At 45.9% G+C, this 25,191-nt stretch overlaps 1 protein-coding gene across 1 annotated transcript in view; it reads right to left on the bottom strand.

The window, feature by feature from the left end:
• The window catches only part of LOC119396985 (succinate--CoA ligase [GDP-forming] subunit beta, mitochondrial), a 46,259-nt gene that overhangs the window by 10,015 nt on the left and 11,053 nt on the right, over positions 1–25,191 (bottom strand). The window contains exons 3-10 of the mRNA XM_037664389.2: positions 22,375–22,474; positions 19,810–19,900; positions 15,574–15,726; positions 15,135–15,224; positions 10,508–10,604; positions 8,310–8,471; positions 6,884–7,026; positions 3,491–3,611 (exon numbers count right to left, since the gene is read on the bottom strand). Of these exons, the coding sequence (XP_037520317.1) occupies positions 3,491–3,611; positions 6,884–7,026; positions 8,310–8,471; positions 10,508–10,604; positions 15,135–15,224; positions 15,574–15,726; positions 19,810–19,900; positions 22,375–22,474 (957 nt within the window). The remainder of the gene's footprint in view (positions 1–3,490; positions 3,612–6,883; positions 7,027–8,309; positions 8,472–10,507; positions 10,605–15,134; positions 15,225–15,573; positions 15,727–19,809; positions 19,901–22,374; positions 22,475–25,191) is intronic.

Here is a 25,191-nt window from a genome sequence, read left to right as displayed (position 1 = left end):
CTCCAGACTGTGCACAGATGCGGCGAGTAGCTTGTAACGCGGCGATGACGAACTTCCTGCAAGCGATGCGCACTCCGCGACGCTGTAGCGGTCCTGGCAGCGGACGGCAGCGCGTTTGGGTGGTCGCCCAATAAAAGCGTGCAGTATGGTTACAACAGTGCGACGCTTGCTGTACCGTACGTGTGCGTTTAACGTGATAGCGTCAATGCAAAGAGGTTTCTCGTCGCCCGCGACCAACAACGTTCAACTCCGCAACAGCGAGCTGCTTTCTTTTCTACGAAGCGGCGCGCGCTTGAACACGACCCCGCGCAACGAGGCGGCAGCGATCGGCGGCCCAGCGCGTTCAGGTTGTCGCCTATTAAAAGCGTGCAGTAGGCTTAAAGTGGTGCTGCGCCGCACGCGTGCCCGAGCAGATATCTGAAGATACTTATTGTGATAAGGTTGTCGGCGATAAGTCATGTTGGCGCGTTTGTCGGTGGCCGCCGCCTCACCTTCGTTCTTTCCCGCTTGCCCGCAAAGGCATCGCCGCAATCGCGCGGAAGTCGGAATCAGTGATCGACCGATCTACGCACTTCTCGAAAAGACTGAAAACCTTTGGCGGCACATTGTGGCGTCGGGAAGTTCAGCGGCGCAGTAAAATTTTATGGCACAAAACGTTATCGCGGTACGCAGGGTACGCACTAACCGGTAGGCGTAGGACGAAGTACTACGGCTTAAGCGGTCAGCGAATGCATTGGGCTCTATGAGACTCGGTCGGGGATTCGTCGCAACTACGTTTTAACCGTTAGTACGCTTAAAGCGGGTACGTATTAACGAGGTTTGACTGTATAACCAAAACAACCTTCTTCAAAGGCTGCACTTGCGCAAAACGTGTTGAGCATGTAGCCTCGTGTGTCCGATAATCGACATAGCGATTTGGGGTGCTTACAACCACTTAAATCTCCGAATGTTCAAAAATTAACTGCCAAAGACCCGCATTGCCAACGAAATGAAACACGGGGGAAAAAAGCAAACAAAACAAAGTGCCATCGTGGAAATTCGCCGATTACGTTTCAGGCCACCTCAAGGTATGCGCATTACACAGAAACCATGTCGAATCGCGACCGAACTTTCACATGCTGAGCGGTACCGATCGTTCGATTTCACGGGCGCACACTCAATGTCCAAGACATTGCAATCTAATCCGGAACCACCATTTGAGAGTTGCATGTGCCAACCATGCCCTCGTTTTCATTAACGATATGATTCCCTTCCCTTCAAGTGCAGCCATCGCAAAAAGTTTCGTTGATTCCGCACCAAATCGCAACTTTTATCGCCCGCGACCGCTACCGAAAAGAAAACCAACACTGATTAGGCCTAGCCTGCGGTTCAGCATGTTGTCGCGGGAAGTTTGTCCAAGACAACATGAAGATCGGACTTCGAAAAGATCGCACTCAAGCACTAACCCAAGAACAGCGCGCGTGATACGAAGTTTGTGTTCGCGGCCGGGAGATCAACGGCGACAAAGCCCGCCAAGCTCGTTTAAGTCCGCGCACTGGCAGAAAAGGCGAAAGCTCGCATCATGAAGCTGCAAAACTTTTCAATTTGCGGACGAGGTAGCAAACGCGATAACTGTAGCAAGTGTGATAACGACAATGCTTTTCCCGACAGGAAACTTACTTTCAAGCACACTTGATGAGGACTCGATCGTATGTTCCACGCGGAACGCGCTGCCGGCAAGCGGCCGCGGAGCCTTGCCGCCGCCGGTGCAAAGGCTACTCCGTCGCCTATATATATGCAACCACCATCCTTTCCCACTCGGCGAACCCGCACAGTGCTGCCACGGTCTTTTTCCTCCCTCCGCCCCTCGTTTGTTCACTGTGCGTGCCCTCGCCCTTCGTAACGACCTCGTCGCTCCCTCCCCAGCGGCGTACCTCCTTTGAGAAGCGCACTCGCTACCGCGTTTGTCAGAAATATTTTCCCGCAACCGCATTATAAACGGTCCTGCACTATATGCGGTTACGTTATAAGTGGTCTGCACTGTACCAGGTGAAAGTCGTCACTCAAATGTTTCCATAGCTGGTACACAACAGCAATGAACATCGCCTGAGGGCAGCCACCTGAATGTGTCTGCTCAAGGTTTTGCTTTTCTGAACAAAAAATGGCTCCCTTGATCAAGAGTAAGCATGAAGTGGCTACTGGCAAAGTAGATTAATTGGAGATAATACTAGGTGGCATCTGCGCCATGAAAATGTTGCCTCCACAATTGGCTCCAGCTGTGTGCAACCCCTGTCGTTTTAAAGAGCAAGTATATGGTTCCCTTTATCTGCCTTTGGAACATCGCTACTGGAAGGTGCAAGTGAAATTTTTCAGTGATAGAGAGAACAAATACTGAGAAAAACTTGGAAGCAATTTGTTTGGGTCATAGCTAGCATATGTAATGTCGTCCTCTACGAAGGGTTAGTGGCCAGAGACAATTTTTTTTTTTTTAACTTTTGACCGAGTGCCTGAATGTCTCGTTTGAGTGAGGCACTGTGTTTTGGCTCACGGTCACTTGAATGCTGCTAACGAGAGCAAAAAGCATTTCATGCTTGAAAATGTCTGGAATGCATCAAGCTGCAGAAATGAGAAGCAAAAACTTCCTGCATGCCTAGAACCAGTTACGAACTCCTCAAATGGCTGGCCTTGAACGGCATCAAAATAACTGTGTGGTACTGTGCCAGGTAACACAGTTGCCTTTTGATGACATGTCCGGTGCCAGTTCAACCTAGGCTCAACCTAGAAAGTTTTGAAATCTTGGGCGAAAATGGCCCATACACAAGAACAAGAACTGAAATTTGATGTCACATGTTTGACGAAAAGTTCATTTCCATCAATTAGTACTGCCAATAAAATGCTTCTTACATAATAAATAAAACAGTTCTAGAAGTATCCTCTTCACTGGTTTCAAGTGGACCACAGAAGACAATCCAATTATGGCTCCTCCTCTCCCTCCAGTTTCATACATCCAAATGCACCCACACTTTTTCCTACCAGTAAAGCCATAATATAGGCCAAATAAAAAAAAGAAAAACTATTAAAAGTCTACGACCGTCTTATATACTGGTCAGCAAAAAACTATTGAGAGTCTGGCAACATAACGCAACTGAAGTCAATCATCAGCATTGTCTTCGTTTGGTGCCCCAGCTTTGTGCCCTGGCCCATCCTGAACACCCATGGAAAGATGAACCACTTGATGCGAACAATGCCCTCTGTTTATCTGTACAACCTTCAAGACACGATGGACATGGGAAGCCGAGGTGAGACGATAAGGAGTGACGCTGCCTCCACAGCCCCATGAGGAAGGGACCAAACAGGTCCCGAAACATTGGGTCCAAACTGTAGGCTGGAGCCATTTCCTCGTCTCTAACCCAGTCAGACAGATCTCTGTCAAGATTTTTACATTTTTAGAAAGTTCCAAACACTTAGCGACCTGCAGAAAGCTTGTCAAAAGCCAAAAGTGTAGCCTCACCTTCCAGCCTCACCACCAGAGGCACGGTGAGGTTGATTGAGCGGCATGCACTTGTGATTCCGTTCGCAATGGTGGCACAGTTGACGATGCCTCCAAAGATGTTCACAAGGACTGCTTTGACCTGCAATGATACATACATGTACTGCCTGCACCCTGTTCTCCAAAGTAAGCAAAGTCCACGAATAAAATGACAGTAGCACACCTGAAGGAGTGACGCACACTATAGAATGCAACGAGCACTTTTCATCCCAAACATCTTTTTCGTTCCAAGCTTCATCTAGACATCTTTTTCATTGCCCAAGTTGTTTATTTATATATTTATTTCACACAGCTGTGGGTCCTTTTCGGGCTGTTACAGGGTGATGAAAATGCATAACGAATAGGAATGGGCGAGTGTTCGAGCTCTTCAAATATTCGAACGAATATTTCAGTATTCCAATTCGCTTCGGCATGAATTTAAATTATTCAAAATTTCTAAGTATTCGAAATGAACGAATAGACATATACAGTCGAACCCGTTTATAACGAACTCGAAAGTGTCGCGAAAAGTGGTCGTTATATCAGTAGTTCGTTGTATATAGACTCGCCCTTAAAAACGTGCGCTTAGCGGCCAAGCCGTATTTTTATTTTTTTTTGTGCACTTTTGTTAAAGTGCTAACAACCCCTTCGGTGACAAGCTAAGCCTTTTCGCGTCATGAAGCGACGCCCGCTGCGTGCTCACGAGTGAACTAACCGCCTTTGCAATGAGCCGACACCGTTTCACCGAAGCACGGTACCGCGACGTGGAGCCGATCATCCCTGGCTAGTTGCGTGCAGCGCGTCGCCTACTCGGGTCGCAGAGTCGCTGCCGGGCCGCTTGCTGTATGCCGTATGCGCGCGTTTGTACGTTCTTCGTGCTTGCTTCACTCCGGACCGTGCACGGGTGCGGCGATTAGCCTCTTCGTTCAACGCGGCGAAAACAAGTATTTTCCAAGCAACGCGCACTCTACGTCTCCGCGATGCTCTCGCAACCCTGCACGACGATGCGCGGCGCACTTGAGTTGTCACCTAGTCAAACACGCAGTATACGCTCGCTGTCAGTGCATCGACGTTTCTCGGTGCCCGCGCCGCTCAACAACAGCGAGCTAATTTCGTTTCTACAAAGCGACGTGCACTTTAAAGCGGTCTCGCACGACGCGGCGGCGGCAAACTTGCGAACGGCAGCATGGCTAAGCATGGCGCGCTCGTACCGCCGTCAGTCCGCAGTGTACGGCGTAGTACGCCACACGCGCAGCCGAGCAGATATCTACAGATGACTGTGATAAGGTTGTCGGCTATAAGGCATAAGGGCACGTTCATCGACGGCCGCCACCTCGCCTTCGCTCTTTTCTGGTGCTTATCCGCGAAGGCATCGCCGCAATCGCGCGGAAATCGTTATCACCGATCGACCAGTCTCTGCCGTTACCGGAAAGACGGACGACTTTTCGCGGCACATTGTGGCGTCGACGAGTTTAGGGACGCAGTGAACCTTTTTGCGATGGAAAGTTATTGCGGTTATCACTTCAATTGCATTTTATGCCTTCTTGCGTTCCAAGGCATTGTTTGGTTCATCGCAGGCGGTCGTAGCTGCAGAGAATGGCGTCAGGAAAGGTTACTGTGCGAAAGCTGACCGCAAGGCTTCATGATGCCTACTATTTTTTCCCCCCACTGCCATTCTACCACTGAAGAAACGCCTGAAAAGTGAGCGACCTCGCTCGCAGCGTCCGAAATCTGCGTGCGGTGCTCGCCGATCTGGGATATCTTAGTCGCGAGTAAACTGGAGCGGGGCACGCGCGAGCGCGCGCCCCTGTCACGCTTTAGAAGGCATATTTTAACTTTTTTTCGCTTCGTATGCACCATATTTTTACCGCGACCGTGTCTGAAGTGTTCGTTGTAAAAGTAGGAGGCTTTGAAAAATGTTCGCTATATCTGAACGCAGCTTCAATGGTTAGCATAGGAAAATCGTAAGTGCACCCAAATATGGTCGTTATAACCGATAGATCGTTATATGTGGGATCGTTATAAGTGGGTTCGACTGTATTTGACTGCATGTGATGCACCTGATGAGGTGGTTTCACTGCAGTGTCAGGCTGCTATACTGTGAAACCACCTATTCACTATCCAGGGGATATCTGCACTGCCGCGAAGCCACACTTCAAGGTTAAATGTAGACGGGTCCACTGTTAAAGAGAACACTTGCATTTCAGGTATGTCCGGATATTGCTCTCCTACAAAAGCATAATGGCTTAAATTTGCATAACACTACTGGTGGTTGACAGTTCCGAACCCTTATGATAGACTAGTAACATGCACGAACAATCTTTCCGTTAGGGGGCCGTTAGGGGGCCAAAAAAAATGAAATTTGCTCATTCGAGTGTTCCCTTCAACAGTGGAACGTACTGTACATATCACCTGCACCTCGATTCATTATTTTTGAAAGTTTAAAAGCGTTTCATGCAGGCTTATATGTGCTTATAAAAGCAAATTTTGAAGAGTAATATATATTATAGCTTATAAATTGCACCCTATTAATATTCAAATCCTGCCACTATTTGAATTTGCTTCCACTTTGAACCAAAAAGTGACATTCGCACACCTAGTTCCAATTATTAAAAATATTGTGGAAGTGAGCTGGGTCATGACTAAAATGCTCATTTTTCTTTACAATATGTGATCTTCACTATTCGAACCATTCAATTAGAAATTATTCGACAAAATCACTATTCGCTTTGAACCTTACATTTACTATTTGCCCGTCCCTGGTAACGAAGTAATTACACAAAGCGTTCAGAATTTCATAACACTGGCCAACAGGCACATTATTCCACAAGTATACCTGTTAGATAAGCAGCAGTATAAGATTTCTTTCAATACAGGCAACATAATCTGCACTCGCACGCAAACAAATGTGGGTCAAGATTGTTCCAGTATGCAAATGTTTTAACAAGGAAGGAATATTTAAACATGTGTGCTACAAGGTCTCAAACTGCTTTATTTTTACTAAAACAGTAAAAAAAAAGTGGCAGCCAGTGCCCAGATCCTTTGAGCACCAAACTGATCTGAAGTCACCATAGAAAGGTTTGCCTTTAAAAATATTTCTGCCACTTTGTCGCACCTGTGTACTGGTGGCTTGTGGCACCAACAGGGTTTAATCATGGCCAACCCACATCCAGCCATGTCAACGCGAGAGTTGGCAACCTTGTGAGGCCTTGTTCTTCACCGCAACTGATCACAATGGTAACATGCAAATTTTATTCGGTCAGCCATGGGTTGCGAGCTCTACAGCAAAGCAACAGCTCAATGCTATATCCTCAGTTTTTTTACAACGCAAGCGTCATCGCTGTCTCTGATAAGAGTCATGGATGGTTGCCGTACCTTGGGGTCATCGGTAATTATCTTGAAGGCTTGTGTGACTTGGTCTTCTTTTACTGAGCCACCAACATCCAAGAAGTTGGCCGGTGTACCACCGTGCAGCTGGATAATGTCCATGGTGGCCATGGCCAGGCCTGCTCCATTCACTGCCGCAGAGAGGTATTATCATCTAGGTATGTATTTAGCCGCTGCAGCCATAAAATGGACATGTGCAGTGACATATACATTTACAGGGAAAAGCCATATAACCTGCACTAATTTAATGAGAAGTAATCAAACTACCATAATTGACAACAAAATATTAAAAATAATAGATGAGCATGCCTCTAGCGTGAAATTCTGAGCAAGTGCACCCTCTCATTTCACTCCTAATTTCAAGTTTCCATGCCATTCTGGAATAGCCCATCTCCTCACCCACCTTCCGTTCTGCACCCTGATCACGCAATGTGCCCAGGCAACACTGAGGGCCTGCTTGAATCCAATCCAAGCCTGCTTAGCAGCTCGATTTCTAAGTACCTGCGCCTGAAATTTGTCGTCAAAATTTCATTTTCTTTTTTTCCTGCATAATGACTGCACACACAACTTGGCACACGACACCCATGACGACTTTCAGGCTCCCACGAGCGAAAGCATGGCCTTCGAGATCTGCACTATCTGTAATTCAGAGATGTGGTACCTATGATATCACGTAGTTAGCATAAGTAAGGCCTTCGAGATCTTTATTTTTTGCACAAAGCTGTTGCGTTGGCATGGGCTCATCATCGGAGGTGCTTTCATGGCATGCTTCCCACGGTCTGATTGTGTTGGCTTTGCTTTTCTTGTGTGTGTGAGTTGTGATACGACGTGCCACGAACGAGAGCCAGAAGACTTCTGAAAAAGTCCATGCACAGTCAGTTTGTTTTCTGGTGGTAAAACATTGCCACTCACCATCTTGAATTTTGGGGCCATTCCGAGAAAGTGCGCCCTCCCTCCACTTTGCCGGTAATTTCAACTTGCTGGGGGGAGCTGTTTGCTCGGTATTTTATGGTAAACATGTTCGACAGTGACTGACCCCTGACGTATTACTGCCACTGGCAACTTTGTTATTTCTGCCTGGATGCCTGCTGCGATAATAAGCTGCTGGCAAATGAAACCATGATGTTTCAAATAATAATTTTGCCAGTAACTGAAACATGCGCCTGTCCATCAATCACCAGGCTGTAGATGCTAGATTAGATATGTCACAAATGTGCAGAGATGTGGCCTTCTCACTGTTCCCGAAAACCCTTGTAAAGACACAAATGGCCAGTGCTTCGAGTAAAGGAATGGTGGCACTACACCATTCTCTTTAAAACCTTTTGCATGTTCTTTTAAGCTTATGCCATAAAAAATTTGCACGAGCATTTAAAGCACCAAGCAACATGGGTGGATAAAGCCATCACACATTTACCTAAGCAGGCAATATTTCCATCCATGCCAATGTAGTTGAGGTGGTGCTTGGCTGCAAGCACTTCTCGGGGATCGCTCTCGGACGTGTCTTCCTGAGCAAAAATGTCTTGCTGTCTGAAGGCTGCATTGTCGTCAAAGTTGATCTTCGCATCAAAGCACACCACTGGAGGCCATGCAAAGAAGAAAGTACATAAGAAGCCAGCTTAAGGAAATTAATACACATGCTCTTGCAAAGCATATGCTTTAAGTGAACAACATGACCTCATATCATAATGCAACTGAAGAAGTTTGCAAGTATTCTGGCCCGGTATGCCATTACTAGTACTCCGTTTTATCACTATGAGACAAATTCAGAGGCATCATTTACAGGTTAAAAGCCTTATTATGCCCAATTATTAGGTGAATTCATCCTATACGCTGTGGAAGACAACAGTCCCAGCCGCAGCCAGTTCAGGGCGGCCACGCCCAGGAGCACCCGGCAGCGTCTGGCCGAGTCCCGACCACAGAATGCACGTTTTGCCATACACGATCTTCGTTATCGTCGCCTACTTTTTCCATCTGCAGCATCCCTTTGGCGGCATTCCCATAACATATATGCAGTACATTGCTAGAATGAACCTAATGTAAACAAACTTCATATTTCGGTCAGAACACTGATTTATTTTGTGTGCTTCCCTTAAATACACAGCTGCAACGGCTATGACCACTGAAAATGTTCTTCTTTTGTTTTGTTTCTTACCACACTGAGCTTTTATACTGCCTGTGACAAGCATAATTGTAATCCCTGAGCTTGTTAGTTGGCCATTAACATATTTCAGTTTTTTGTGCTAGTAATGTCTGCTGCTTTGAATTCAAGGACTGAACTTATGTTAAATATTATACATACTATATGCAATAATCTGTATGGTCTAAAAAAACTTAATTCACACAAGTCCCCAAGTATGAAACACCAACGTACCCAAGCTGCAATCCTTCCAACGAAATTAAACTTGTGTGTGTACGTGTGCATGCACTTTGCTTAGGTACAGACGACCAAGGCGCGAAATACATTTCTTGAAAAAGGGAGAAGCAGAAGAGAAGACAGAGTGGCCCTTCTCTGTCTTCTCTTCTGCTTCTCCCTTTTTCAAGAAATGTATTTCACGCCTCGGTCATCTGTACCTAAGCTATGTATGCACCAACTAGCCCAGAAACAAGTCCTTTTGTACATGCACACATATGTCCTTTGTATGATAATTTCTATCTAATTATTGCCCCATGTAATCGAGCCTCTGCTGCCACTGACTACATTTTGCTCCTTTAGCATCCATTCCATTACACTTATATACTAGTACCTGTTATTTGGTCCGCCCATTACATGACATATCCAAATAAAATATGAGCTATTATTTTTTACCCCATACTGCAATCTACCAACTGTCTAATGCTAAGTCTGTTTTATGTTCCTTCAATGCACAGTCCTTTGTTTTCAGGTGTTTATTGTCTAACCTTTGGCTCCAGATTTAGTACTGCTATCATACACTCCAAAGAAAGATTTATACCATTTGGGGTTTATCTTCCCTTCTAACAAAAACCGGGTCTCTTATGCATTTGCCAGGATGACTCAAAGGCCTTAGTGCCTTTACTTTGTTTGCATTAAAGACATATGCAGAACATACTGCGACCTTCCACCCCAATGTCAATGCCTAATTAACTGTCACTAATTACCATTCACTGATAACTAATGGCTTTTTCATGACTGTATCAATCAGTAGGATCATGATTATGTATGTCTATCATGCTTTGGTCCACTTTGCATAGCTCTTGCTCATCTGAGAGCTCACCTAATATTTTTGGGACTGTTGCGTGTTGTCGCTGTGGTTTTCCTTCAAGGCCACACCCACACCAGACATATCAGGCTTTTGCCTTAATAATCTTAATTGACATTGCACGCTTTTCCTTTCGTTTAAACACCCGGTGCTTCCGTGTCATGAAAGGCACGTGCAAAATCAACAGTATGCAAGAGGGATGACAACTACCATTTGGGAGCAAGATGCGTCTCAAAAGGTGCAAATTCTTGGAGAGTAAAATGCTTTGAGCTGCTACAATTTGTACATAGCCGTAATGCACGGGGAAAACTGCACAAGAACTTCCACTAAAACAAGTGTGAGCCCTCCTCTTGCAATAACACTGCTGTCTACAAAATATTCAAGAGGCACTGACCTCTTCCATCTGGTGTTTCTCCAAAGGGGTTCACTTCAACCTGAGTGGCATCGACTTTGAGAAATAAGTTGTACAACCTTTCTATCTGTTCAGCTGCCTGCCAGCAAATAGAATACACATAGAATAAGCAGTGTAATAACGGTCACACAATTTTCTTTTTTATTCACATGCTTCTGCATGGCCGCCGCAAGCAGCCTTGAAAATTTAATGCTGTAAGGAATGGTACAACTGACCAACCAGTTTATCTTAGCGTTTTCACTAATAATTCTTATGTAATGTTTACTGATTACTAATGGCAAGTGCTTCTCATGTCGGTCTATAGTCACCTGTAGTACCGTAAAAACCCGCGTATAGCCCGGGGTTTTTTTCTAGATTTTAGGGTGCAAAATTTCGGCCCCGTACTATATGCGGGTCCCAAGAATTTTCGGCCCAAATTCAGTTTCGGTTTCGGCATAGCGCGGTGCTATCATCATCATCAGCTGTCTGCGCGCTTCTGCGCTAGGTAGTGTTAGCGGCGTTAGGGCGTTAGTCTTAACTGGTCAGTTGGTCAGTGGCCTTTGCTTCAACTTGGTGCCCATAACGACGGCCTCGATTTTGCTCCTGTGATTTTACGCCATGTCAGGACTGCGCAGGCAGTACTCTGCTGCTTTTAAAAGAAAAGTTATCGCTGCTGCCGAAACCATCGGCAACTGTGCCGCGGAGCGGCAGTACGGAGTCAACGAGCGGAGCATTCGCGGTTGGCGGAAGCAGAAGGAAGCCCTCTTTGCATGCAGCGGCCAGCGAAAAAGTTTCCGCGGACCAAAAAATGGAGCATTTCCTGACGTGGAACGAGAACTCACAGACTTTGTGCGGGAGCAGCGAGCTGCACATCTCGCTGTCAACATCGAGCTGCTACAAGCGAAGGCAAGGGAGATCGCTCGAGACAAAGGCATTCAGCCGGAGGATTTCAAAGCGAGCAAGCATTGGGTGTCTCGCTTCATGCGCCGCGCTGGGTTCTCCCTACGTCGGCGTACGTCGATCTCCCAGAAGCTACCAGAGAGCTACGAAGAGCACCTCGTGGCTTTTCAAAGGTACATAATTGCGTTGCGAAAGGCAGTCCCCTTTCAGCTGGGCCAGATCGGCAACGCGGATCAGACGCCGGTCTACCTGGATATGCCCTCGGCGCTGACGGTGCATCAAAAAGGCTCCAGGCAAGTTATCGTGCGGTCGACTGGAAACGAAAAAACGCGGGTGACTGTAATGTTATCCTGCACGGCTGACGGTCGCAAGCTGCCACCCTACGTGGTGTTCAAACGAAAGACGCTGCCGAAGGGGGAGAAGTTCCCGAAAAATGTCGTCGTCCGCTGCCAGGACAAGGGGTGGATGGACGAATCGTTAGTCCTTGACTGGATAAAGTCCGTGTGGTGTCGACGGCCCGGAGCACTGCTGGGGCTCCCTTCGATGCTTGTGCTCGACGCGTTTCGGTGTCACCTGGCCGACTCCGTAAAGCGACTGCTGCGCGACTCCCGCACCGAGCTCGTCGTCATCCCGGGAGGGATGACATCACAGCTGCAGCCGCTTGATGTGTGCCTTAATAAGCCATTTAAGGACCATGTCAAGCGCCTGTACGTGGAGTGGATGAGGTCCGGAGAACCAGAAGTGACCCCTGCCGGACGGCTGAAACGGGCCTCGCCAGCGATGCTCTGCTCGTGGATAGTCGAGGCTTGGGCCTGCATTCCAGAGGCGCTCGTTTGCCGCGCCTTCAAAAAGTGCTCCATCTCCAACGCGCTTGATGGCACTGAGGATGATGTGCTGTGGGAGAACATTTCCGACAAGGGAGCTTCGGAAGAGAGTGCGTCCGACGACGACGATGAATGAAATGTCAATAAATGCATTTTTTCCATTTTCCTCGGACTATATTCGGGTGAAAACTTTTTTTCTCACGTTTGCTATCCCCGAATTACACCCCGGACTATATGCGGGTCCGAGCTATATGCGGGTTTTTACGGTAATAAATCAAAAGATCACATTCGAGGTTAAGGTGATCCACAGCACTGAGGACCATGGGCCACACCAGTGAATCCTCAAATTTTATAGCGACCCCAGAACACTGCAGAATAGGCACACGTGTCTTGCAACTACTGCACTTCTTTGCAAACAGGCACTCACAAGAGTCTAGTAATTACAGTCAAACCTCGTTAATACATACCCGCTTTAAACGTACTAATGGTTAAAACGTAGTTGCGACGAATCCCCGATCGAGTCCCATAGAGCCCAATGCATTCAATGACCGCTTAAAGGGGTACTGACATGAATTTTTTCAGTTGTCGTTTTTTTGCATCAAATGAAAGGTCAAGCCCCCAAGAGCCTAGAAAAGGTAGTGCTAGGCGTGACTGCGCCCTGGAAAAGTAATTACAGTATGTTTTTAAAAGCTAGTTTCGGTTCCTACTGTACCCTGACGTCACAACACGATGTGAGCTTCTTGTCACGTGCTCGCACAATATATAGTGACGTTTCCACGGCCGCTCCGCGCCTCCGTTGGTGACGTGCAAGCGGCCATTTTGGAAGTTTTGGTACCTAACGTCATCACAACTAGACAGACTGCTGCATGAAGTCACCGGAATTAGTACTGTAGCTTGACGTCAAGCTAGTGTCGATGTCAGTAGGTGCGCCATGGAAAAATTTACTTTATTATCAAATTAAAATATCTTATCAGCATTTGCTGAGCTTCACACTTGCTCAGAGCCGTCTCCGCATGCAGGAGGTTGGTATGACAGAGTAAACTCGCCTTCGAAAAAAGGTGTCAGTACCCCTTTAAGCCATAGTGGTTTGCCCTATGCCTACCTGTTAATGCGTACCCTGCGTACCGAGATAACTTTTTGTGCCATAAAATTTTACTGCACCGCTTAACTTCTTGACGCCACAATGCGCCGCCAAAGGTGTTCCATCTTTTCGAGAAATGCGGAAATCGGTCGATCACCAATTCCGACTTCCGTGCGATTGCGGCGACGCCTTTGCAGGTAAGGGAAAGAACGAAGGCGAGGCGGCGGCCACCGACGAACGCGCCAGCATGACTTAGCGCCGACAACCTTATCACAATAAGTACCTTCAGCTATCTGCTCGGGCACGCGTGCAGCGCAGCGCTACTTTAAGCCTACTGCACGCTTTTATTTGGCAACAACCTGAACACGCTGGGCCGCCGATCGCTGCCGCCTCGTGCGTGGCCGTGTTCAAGTGCACCGCTCTGTAGAAACGAAAGCAGATCGCTGTTGCGGAGTTAAGCGTTGCGGGTCGCGGATGCCGCGAAACCTCGCTGCATTGACGCTATCATGCTAAACGCACGCGTACGGTACAGCAAGCATAGCGCTGTTGTAACCATACTGGATGTTTTTATTAGGCGACCACCCAACGCGCCTCCATTCGCTGCCAGGTCCACTACAGCGTCACGGAGAAAGCACATCGCTGCATTAGAGTCTTTTAGCAAGTTACGGAAATACGGTAAGGCAGTACGTACGGTACCGCTCCTCGAGCGGCCAAAGCACAACCAGCGGGAAAGGAGGAACGCTACCGTACGTCCTTACCGTATTTGCGTACCGTATTTCCGTAAGTTGCTAAAACTCTCCATTAACCGAACAAGCTACTCGCCGTATCTGTGTATGGTCTGGAGAGAAGTGGGCACAAACACTCCCACGACAAATGCGCGCGTGCGGTACGGCAAGCGGCCCGGCAGTGACGGCGTGAGCCGAGTAGGCGATGCGCTGCACGCAACTAGCCAGGAGACGATCGGCTCCACACGGCCGTACCTGGTGTCAGTTTTCGTCTAGTAGCAGATCGTGGTACAGACACATACACATATATCGCAGAATGCAGACACTGTCCGTTCAGTCGCTATGTTGGGCACTGCGTATCCCGGACCCTGTAATAGTTTCAAAATGCTCTTTGGCGTGGCGGCCACCGTGCGTTATAGGGCGTTCGTGCAAGAGTGCCAGGATCTTTTCTCCACTCTGGCAAAAAAGAAAGAAAAGGCTTTGCAATGGCTACTTTGGGCAATATTTGCTGTGGCACTGTATTTATTTCTTTGCTGGCGACGATGGCGTACACGAGGAGATGCAAATTTTTACTTGGTGGTTAATGCGTACTACCATTTAGTGCGTAGTTATGCCGCGTTCCCGGCAGGTACGTATTAACAACGTTTCACTGTACAACTCAAATAGGTTTTATTTGAAAGGTGTATTCATGACAAATTGTTCACTGTAGATAAGCGCAAGTACTGTATGAGGGATAATTACCCTCATAATAACAGAACCACGCTTCGCATAAGAAAAGAAATCTCACATTGCTTGAATTATCACATATACAATACTTTTCAGGAAAAAAAAGAAAGTGGCTTTTTCTATTTTGTTTGCTAACTTCAGTAGCAGACTGTGTAAGCCTGCACAAAAATAAGAGAGAACAAATATTCTTTACATAGATGCAGGATGACCTGTATTCAAGAAACATCTGCAAATCCCAAGCATACAAGTAATGACACCGAGTTCAATGAGAGTGAGCAACAGCTGCATACTTCTACGTTGCCCATACCACTGCACACTACAAAACTACGAAGCTCTTAAGTAATGATATGTGAAACATCACAACTGTATCTCACCTTATCCAATAGTGGCCCCTTGAAGTTGAGGTTCTTGGCAATGTTCTGTGCTTGTGTACGGGTGATGCCCTCCAAAATACTGATTGGCTCCTGTTACATGTGAACAACACCGTTTGTCAGGGCAGATCTTGACGAATCAGCAGCAGGTCCCCTGAACTCCGCCATTACTTTCACCACTCACACACACAAGAAGGAAGAAGTAATGCACAATGTGTATTTCAAGACATGTTTGTAAAACTCTGAGGCATAAATTAACCATCAAGGCCGACGGCAGGTGTGCAAATGAAGAGGGATATTCCGTGTAATTGGTGCTACTAGTACTGTATCTACTGAGAGTAACAGTTGTGCCTGGAGAAGCTTACGTGAGATCAAACAGATGTAAGGGGAAATGCTGATCATACGCCTTATTAGTCACGAGGAAGGCAGCTCTGCTATTTACCTTAAAAATCAGGTGTGGTGTCTTTTCAGCAACGTCTTCAATGTCCACGCCACCAGCCGGGCTGGCAACCACCACAGGACCGTTGTACGAGCGGTCCATCAAAATGGCCAGGTAAGTCTCCCTTGCTATGTCCAGCGCCTCAGCAATCATCACCTTGGTAAACACACACAGAAAACAACACTTTCTAGCTCTATAGACAACAAACCAAAAATCTGCAGCAGTAAACTTATGGAGCCTGCACATAAGCCACATATTTTTATTGCATTTTAGGCGGCCACATTTTGTAAGAATCCATCTTATCCCCTGCATTAGTAATGCCATGAGAGCCGATACTGAGGGGCAACAAGAATTGGGAAATAACTGAAACACTTCAAAGTGGCTGCATGGCTGTGTTTCCTGTACACAGACAAAAATGGCAGAAGTTCAGGGAAAGCTTGAAGAGAATTCATGAACACGGGGTGTCTCTGGAGCCAAGGCTTTGAGAAGCGGACTTGTCTTCCTCAAGGCCTGGAGATAGACGAGTCCACTTCACGAAACGTCAACTCTAGCGACACCTCATGTTCACGAATTTTTCATCTGTACACTGCCAGTTGTGTTTGAATACAAAGCAATGAAGATTGGAAATAAACGCAATATCTGTCTTTATTCTCAGAGATACATGGTACAACTGCATCCCACCAACTAAATAGAAACGTTCTTTTGAAGACAAACACCGTGAAACATTGAAATTTAATAAAAGTGATTGGATATTTTAGCACCTCTTTTGGAATCGTGGATCAGAAGGTGCAAAGAGTATAAAGGTGTTCATTTTCCTTGATTCATTTTTGTGTGCTCTGAAATAGCCACAAAATGCCTCATTAGAGTTTTTTTGAGATACCATACCAGAAAAACTAACACATTTTCATTCTTACCCCTCAAAATAAAATGAAAAAAATTCTGGGGTCTTATGGGCCAAGACCATTAAGTAATTACGAGGCATGCCACAGTACAGGACTTTCAATCAATTTTTGACCACCTGAGGTTTTGTATGAGCACCTAAATCAAATAAGTACCATATTTTCTGGTGTACAAGACAATTTTTTCTCCCTAAATTTTTTGCCGGTGCGTCTTGTGCAACGGTGTGTCTTATATGTCCAAAAAGTAATGCGATTCTGTGGGACCAGTGTGCCCATAGTTTATTCTAGAGAATGTTAAACTGTGCGCGACAGCATTTGTAAAAAGAAATTTAATCTTCTTGTAACAATGCAGTGACAGTGGCCTCAGATGTCAGCTACTTGCTGTTCAAGCAGTGCGGCGACCACAGAGGTTACAACCCCAAGGAAGGCCACCATCATCCACACATTACTTTTCTGTTCTAATTGCTTGTTTTTAAAAATGCATTAAACCACTGGAACTGATGTGATGAATAAAAAAAAGAGCACCACAATGTTTCATTGTTATGTTGTAGCGCCTACGATCTACCAGATACAAAACAAAAGCACCACTTCATTATCATTATCATCAGTTTCTTTAGAGAAGTCTTCACAGTCCAGCAGTAGTCGCCGGTTCCGGGGCTTTTCGTCACCATTTATCTCTTGTGTCTTTTGGAATTTAGGTGTGACGCAATCATTCTTTGTGTCTGCCTGCTGAGCCTCGTAATGCCGCAGAGGCATTGCAAACGATGTACTTCAAGGCACTTACAATGCTGTGCAAGAGTTACTCGGAGGCCGACAACCGCAACCCAGTGATGCTGCCAACTGAAGCGGCAGAACTTTTAACAGTGCGCCGAAGAATGTGGCCTTCTATGGCTTCAAGTGAAATGAAATTAATATTGGTTTTCTATGCCTAAGGACAGAGTTAGTAACCAGGTTTATACTGGTTATGAGTGCAAAACAGTGCAGCCGACAGAAAGGGACAGGAGGGGTGAATATCTAGAAGCACCAGTATAAACTTAGAAAACTGTAGGATTGGGCGTGTTGGTACAACATGATTATGAATGCAAAACAGCGCAGCCGACAGGAGGGGACAGGAGGGGTCCTCTTCTGTCCCCTCCTGCCGGCTGCGCTGTTTTGCATTCATAATCATGTTGTACCAACACGCCCAATCCTACAGTCTTCTAAGTTCATACTGGTGCTTCTAGATACAGTAGAACCCCGCTGATACGTTTTTAAAGGGACCGTAGGAAATAAACGTAAGAGACGGGAAACGTAAGAGCCGAAAAACAGGAAAAACGGCAAAATATTTAGTGGTACAGAATTTTATTTCAATTCTTACGAGCAGCACGTAAATTGGCGCGCTCAGCTGCGATCTAGTCGATGGATAGAAACGCGGAGCTTAGGACGGCCTTATCCACAGAAATGTAATCAACGTATGTGATTTTTTTAACACCAACAGCTGTAGGCATGAAAGAACTAAGCACACGCAATCACGACCGGCGCGGCGAGTCCGACCGCGAACCGCACGCACGACCATGCGAGCTCCAACCAGCTCGAACTCCTCCCATTCTCCGACAAATAACGATGATGATGAGTCTACGCCAACGCGATGGCAGAAGTGAATGCCAATCTCGAAGGCCTTGCTTTCGCAAGCAATTACGTCATACACGCCATGTTTGTGCAATGCAAATCTCAGAGGCTATGCTTTTGTTAATAGCAAATGCCAATCTCGAAGGCCTTGCTTTCGCGAGCAGTTACGTCATAGACGCCATTTTTGCAATTTGAATCTCGAAGGCCATGCTTTTGTTTGCATCAATTGAAAGATTCTGTTGCTTGCCTCTCATGCGGCTAATATTACGGTCAAACGAGGCCAAGCTGCATGAAAATGCACCATGGCCGCTCTCTTTGGTAGTCACTCGGTCGGCTCCGGGCGCACTTCGCGACGTATCATACGGGAACGGTCCGACAGTTAATACGTAACAGCGGGGTTCCCAATACATTGTATCCTATGGGAGCTATGCCGGGACCGGCGGAAAACGACGTAACAGCCGGGAAAACGCAGCAGTGAGGAACGTAACAGCGGGGTTCTACTGTATTCAGTGCTGTGCATGACTATGACATTTTTTGATGAATGTCCTGAGCATGCGTAATGGTGTATTATCATGTTTACAGAGTTAAAAATAAGTGTGTGTATCTTACACAGAGGTGCGTCTCGTATATTATTCTTTTCGACGCAAGTCGTAAAAAGCAGGGGGTGCATCTTATACACCAAAAAATACGGTACATGAGTGCTTTTGCATTGTGCTCCGTCAGTACCGTGACCAAGAATCGAACCAGCACGTCTATGCTTGAAAGTGCAGCACCTTTGCTGCTAAGCTAACACGGCAGCTATTCCTAACAATGACACGAAATCCAGAAAAAAAGAAATTCAGATATGTATAGCTTGATTAGTAAAGGTAGATTGGCAAAGGGACCTCTCAAATGGCATATTCTATTGCCTAAACAGATAAAACAAAATGAGCTGAAAATTAAGTGACCATTTCCTGACAAACTGTTAAGGGCATCATCGAGTCCATAACACAAGTTTGTCGCAGTACAAACCAAATTACAAAATCTAAAGAAAAACATTGAGTCAGACTGGTAAGTATTCCTTAAATAACTTGTTAATTTGATGAAACAGGTTGATTATTAGAAGAGAAAATAGGGTCAAGATTCCAAATTTTCTAACTTGATGTTGAAATCTCAAGAGTTACAATGCCAGTATGTTATCACAAACTTCAAAGTATTTCCTCACCATTTGGGCTGCTGCAATTCAGCAAATGTGCCAAGTTCGATGTCTGGAACTATTGGGATATAAATTAGCTAATTTTTTACTGATAAGACAGTGTGGTAATACTGTTAAAAATTTATAAAGCTAGGCCGAGTTCATGCAAGAACTTCCAAGGCACGAGTGCCACTTGTGTTTCATTTTTGTGCCTTTTCTGGCTTATCCATGCTCTTCTGACAATAAGAGTGGTTACCAACCACTTCTTTTCAGCCTTCCTGTTACAGAAATCCCGACTGGCAATACATTAAGTTAATCTGTGTTAGTAAATTATGTTCATAATATGCTCACACGCTAATCATCTTGTAAACGGAGACTTGGTGTGCTAGAAAAAGGGCAAACATGATAGACTAGTGGTGATGTCTCTTTATATAAGTTGTGGCAACAATTCCTTGTGTTCTAGTGGATTCTGGCATCTTCCAAAAGGCTTCCTTCAAACCACTACTTTCAGACCAGTGTCTCAGCATGTAAATAGCCAGTAAAAAGATGAACAATCACCTTGTTCACTAGGACGCCATCCTTTGGTGTCTGCTTTGTGACTAACCTATAGCCAAGCATCTTCTCCACAAGTTCTGGTACTTGGGCAGGGCTAAAAAGATAGATAGAAAAAAGATCAAATATACAGCATGACAACAGGAAATGCTAAGCTATACCAGGTGCTTTACATAGTAGCAAGAAATCTGCACATAACATTTTTGAGGGTGCTATCACACCCTGTAAAGTCGTTTGCACCTCACGGCACACGTGCGTCTCGCGTATTACCGTAGTCGCGGTTAAGTTTAACAGCTGCCGAGCGAGAGGTGGCGCTGCCGAGCGTGGTGGCACTGGCAGCACTGCCTGGCAGGTTAGACCGGCGCACAGGGAACAGCAATGAGGTTCTTTGAGGTTTGGCAGCATACATGGACGGACGGTTCTCGCCGGGGTCCTTGGGTACAATTCCGCAGGTTGGGCCCATGGGCCTTCGTGGCGAGTCGGATATCGGCGACGCTGCATGCACACACTGTATGTGTTATGTTTTCTGTGCATTGTATTGGCATTATGTAAGCGTGTTACTAGTTATGTATTAGACTCGGTTGGCGAGCTCGCCGAGGTAAAAGCAGTTAATAAATGTACACATGTTCGTTGCCTGACGGCGTGACTGTGTCCGTGTGTTCCGAGAGTGGCACTCATTTTCACAGACCCCACACGTTGAAGTATTTCCTAGTACTGCCACAACTATATGTCGTACACTATGCAACTACGGTGCCCAGAAACAAACACTATACTGGGACAGCATCATGACTGGCGCTTTTGGCACCACAGGAAGGTGCTGGGTGATCACCAGAGGAAAATGTTTAGTCGTAATGCTTTACAAAGGCTCTTGCTTTCACGATGCGTGCTATGCTGCATCAGACCCATGTTCCCGATGCTAGTAGTAAAAGAACCGCTGGTAGCCAGGTGCTTTGAGTCACACCAGTGCATTGCATTAGGAGCTTATTCAGCATATGAAAGGCTAGAAAAAAATAATCAGTACTTGATTTCAAGCACATTTCAGAAGACACGCACAGTTGGAATTACTGTCTAAAAGAAGCTAGAACGTTTTTTTTCTTTTTTTTGCATCTATACGAATGGCTTATATGTGAAGCTTATCTCTCGAGTGAAGTCTTATTGTGAGAAATATCACAATACCAAAAGAGTTTGCTGTACGACATTCTGCTTAGTTATGACTGTGTCCCACCCACTTGTTCCCTAACACGTTACTTGCAGTAACCCAAACCTTGCCTACTATTTCTGGGTCCATTTGGGAAAGTGCATTTCTATAATGACAAAATTATTAAGTGCAAGAAAAGGAAGTTACACATGGGACAAGCCTTTTTGTGTTGAGTCTTTTCTTGTGCTCAATAATTTTGTTATTACCATAAAATGCCAAGCAAGGGCCCCCACCCTGAGCAAGCGCCCCCTCCCTTTTTCGGGAGATCTGAAATAAGCGCCAGTGACCGAACAAGCCCCCCCCCCCTTCCCCTCCTCCCCTGCGGCCACTTTTTTTCAAGACGAGCTTCGTTTGTGTAAAAAGAACAACAAGAATGAGTACACTGAATGCGTGTCTAATGTTGTTTATGAAATTCCGTTTTCATGTGGCCGGTCGTATATTGGTCAAACCGGTCGCTGCTCCAATGGGTTGACAGGGACGAGGGGGAATAATAGCAGTAAATAAATAAAGCATTTCATTAGAAACATAGATGGGTATTTTTTTTATTTTTGGCGGCTCTCCAGCCGCCATTTTGAATTTCGGTCCAGGACGGAGCAAGCGCCCCCCCCCCCCCATCCAAATCTGGTCGGATTATCCTTAACCGTAGGGGGGGGTGGGAGGCGCTTGCTCGGCATTTTACGGTATGCATCAAACCTCAAAGAGTCATTTTAAATGCACTTATATATATCTCCTACTTTGGCCACATTGTCCCAGCACATTCTTGCTCTATGGAGAGGCAAATATGTTGGGCACAACCATGCAAGGCTGATGGAGGATGTTTTACGAAAAGTTTTTCATCCATCTGAAAATAGCACAAAGCTGCAGCACAACACTACAAGAGAAACCCATTTGGTTAAGGCAATAAGCAGCAACAAAAGATTTTCAGTTGCCAAAAACCCTGAATTGATAGCAGTGCTGCGACATATTTGTCCTGCATGCTGTACATGGGCGTCGGCAGGGGTGTGCATTAGGGGCACTTGGCCCCCTCAAGCCACACCAACACTTGCACCCCACCCTCTACCACTGCAATGCAACACGGGTTTGCACCCACAAGACCAAATCCTGCCAACACCCACCATGCTGTACTAGCACTACACTACACATAATGATTTACCAATCAGCCCAAGAATCTGTGCATGTGCCTGTTGCAAACACCTTTAACTCGAATTACGATCCCACGTACTTTATAACAAAAGGTGTATGTAATAAAGAATGCCTGCCAAGAAATTACAATATGAGGTTCCTTTCAGCGATGCTCACATTAGCCACATGTTAATTTCAGTCAATTCACTAATACTACTAAAGTTCTAAGGCTCAGAAACAAATGTCATTACTCCTTGGTAAGCTTCACTCCACCACGAAGGCCACTGCTGAATGTCCCTTTTCCTCTGCCACCAGCAAGTATTTGTGCCTTGATGACAAATTCTGCAACATCTGCAAACAGAAATGAAACAACTAATCCAGACACATGTTCAAGAACAAAAATGCTCTTAGCATATGCTTTTGCTGTATTATTCTCAATAAGGTGAACATAGTTACTGCGTAAGTTGACATTTTTTTTCCAGAAAGAATTTGACTACACACAAGAAAGGTGGCACTTTATTACTCACGCATTACACAGCACCCACACACAGTGCATGATGCACAAGAGCCCTGCCTACTGCAAAGCTCACTCGGGAAATACTGACGTCAAGTGCAGGCGCTTATTAAAGGGACACTAAAGGCAAATGTTAAGTCGACGTTGATTGTTGAAATAGCATTCCATAAACCTCGTAGTGCTTGTTTCTAGAGCACTGCACGGGCCGTAATTCTTGGCCTGGGCCCAGCACAGCACTCGTTGAAGTTTACTCACCCAAACCCGGCCCGGTGACTCAAAGTGAGACCTGGGCACAGCTTGAACCCGAGAAAAAATTTCACCTACCCGGCCCGGCCCGACCGCAGATCGGGCCCAATAGGGGCCAGAGCCAATAATCCAGGTTGTGTTGCCCGAACATGGAATCGACAGCAAGGCGTTTTAAATAGCAAATGTCTATGTTTTGCGGGCGCATGCTACGCTAACAAGTTTGCTGCAACGTACAGTAATTGCTTGTCCAAAAGGGCCTGTGGTAACAGGTGACCGGACATACCGGGTACAATGAACAGTTTTTCGTCAGAGGTGTACTTGACCTACTTTTTCCTCAAATACAATGGAAATCATCAAGAGCATTTAGCAGATATTATAGCACGAAAAGTGATTTGCAGCATAAGTTCACATTCAACAGGGGAGCGCAATAAGAACAGAGGAAACATAAAAGAGAACACTCTCTTCCCTTTGTTTTTATTAATTGCGAAGCTGTTTAAGGCGGCCGTAAAATGTCGACCCTGCCGCAAAACTATCATCATCATGAACAGGTATGTGCCACAGAATTTGGGCAAATCCCACTACTCACCGCTACGGTGTGGCCTGCAATAGGTGAGAGAACCAGCACAGGGAGAGAAAGAAAGAAAGAGAGAAACAAACAGAGAGCCAGAAATAAAGATCTAAAGAAAGAGAGCAAAATTCTTGCAAAAAAAAAAATCAGTTTTGCCGCAATGGCTAAGCAATGAATGCAATAGCAACAAATTAGAATGTCCCACGAAGAACAGCAAGCAGCTCGATATTGCAACGCGCCGCTCGAGCGCAAAGGACTGGCGAAAAAAACACACACAGGACAACCATGAACTAACAACAGTCACAGCTCGACACTTGAAGCACACTGCTCAAACGCGATGAAGTACACTAGTAAAGAACGCACAGGTACACACAGGACGAGTGCAAACTAACTGTTACGGGGGTTACTTCTTCGCGTATGAGCAGCGCGCTACAACCTATCGCTCCTAGACCTCTTTTTCTTTAAAACTGCGGCACGTGGAGTGACCCCTCCGCGTCTCCTACCGTGCGGTGGCATTCGACGCATCGTTTACTCAGCGTTCCATATCGTCAGTGAGTACAGAAATGGGCCACTTTTTAGTGCACGTCTGAAGGAAAATGTAGGAGCGTTGCCTTAACACTTTCGTGACCACGGAAAAATCGGTTGTTTTTGAGTAGTCCAGGAAATATTTTTTTCCTGCCACAGAAATTGATTGCTGAAGTGTAGGGTATCAAATCATAGAGGAAGAATTGTTCTTTCTAACAGTATTAATTTCAAACAGCAGATTTATTTCAAATATTATGAAAAAAATTCATAGAAACATCGATGCTACTCTGCACAGAGTAAACATTAAAAAAAATCGAAATAATCGTTTTGAACGCAAAGCCCTTATGTAATCATAGTACAAATATAAGCTCTGTAAGTAAAAACGTTATTTACATACATACAAAAATATAGGCACTAGTGCCTATCATGCCACCGCGCGAACCGTTTCTCGACGCGGTGAAAGAAAGGCGGGCTGCACGTTTCGCAAAAAGCATTTCTTTTCTGCTCAGCTTTCCTGGCATAGTTTCTAGTTCTGGTATTTTTCAAGTTTTACGGTTGGTGCTGGGGACACCGAGGCACCTTCCCATGTATTCGTTGAAATGGACAGTGTAGCCCATTACGAATCTGCAAAACCCCATAAGCTGTACCCTCATTTGACCTCTTTCTCCCTCGTATACTGCCAAATACCATACCGACCGTCAGATTACACCATTTTTTCATCCACGGAAAAGTTCCGACACAGTTGAAAAATAGTGCAGAAGATTCGTTCATGTGTTGCAATAGAGAAGAGAGGTGGTGAAGCTTCCTGTGGGATGCAACAATTGTCTTCTCCGGATTGGGGACACTCAAGAAGGCAAGCAACGCCTTGAACCTTTTCTGTAGCATCACTGACGGTGGGCGAAGGCCTGGAAATATGTGTCATCGACACCAACAGCAACGCAGGTGCGGGACTTGACCGATTCCCGTGTACACCAGAAGTCTGACGAACTTGCGCATCTCCTCTTCAGTAACCTCCCTCCAGAACCAGTCCCTGTCACTGCACATTGGCTTTTCGAAAATATGCATCCATGCATACTTATCTCTGTGGTTGCATATCTCTCTGACGACTCCTGCGGTGAAAAAGAACATGAAGAAGCCGCCACGTGTCACTCCGGAGCGCTGGGTCAAGGTCCGCCCTGGGGCGTTTTCGCAGAGAGAACTCCGCTCTTTCTGCAG

This window comes from Rhipicephalus sanguineus, chromosome 6 (assembly GCF_013339695.2).
Source record: "Rhipicephalus sanguineus isolate Rsan-2018 chromosome 6, BIME_Rsan_1.4, whole genome shotgun sequence".
Classification (NCBI taxonomy): domain Eukaryota; kingdom Metazoa; phylum Arthropoda; class Arachnida; order Ixodida; family Ixodidae; genus Rhipicephalus; species Rhipicephalus sanguineus.
This window is presented reverse-complemented; position numbering and strand designations above follow the sequence as displayed.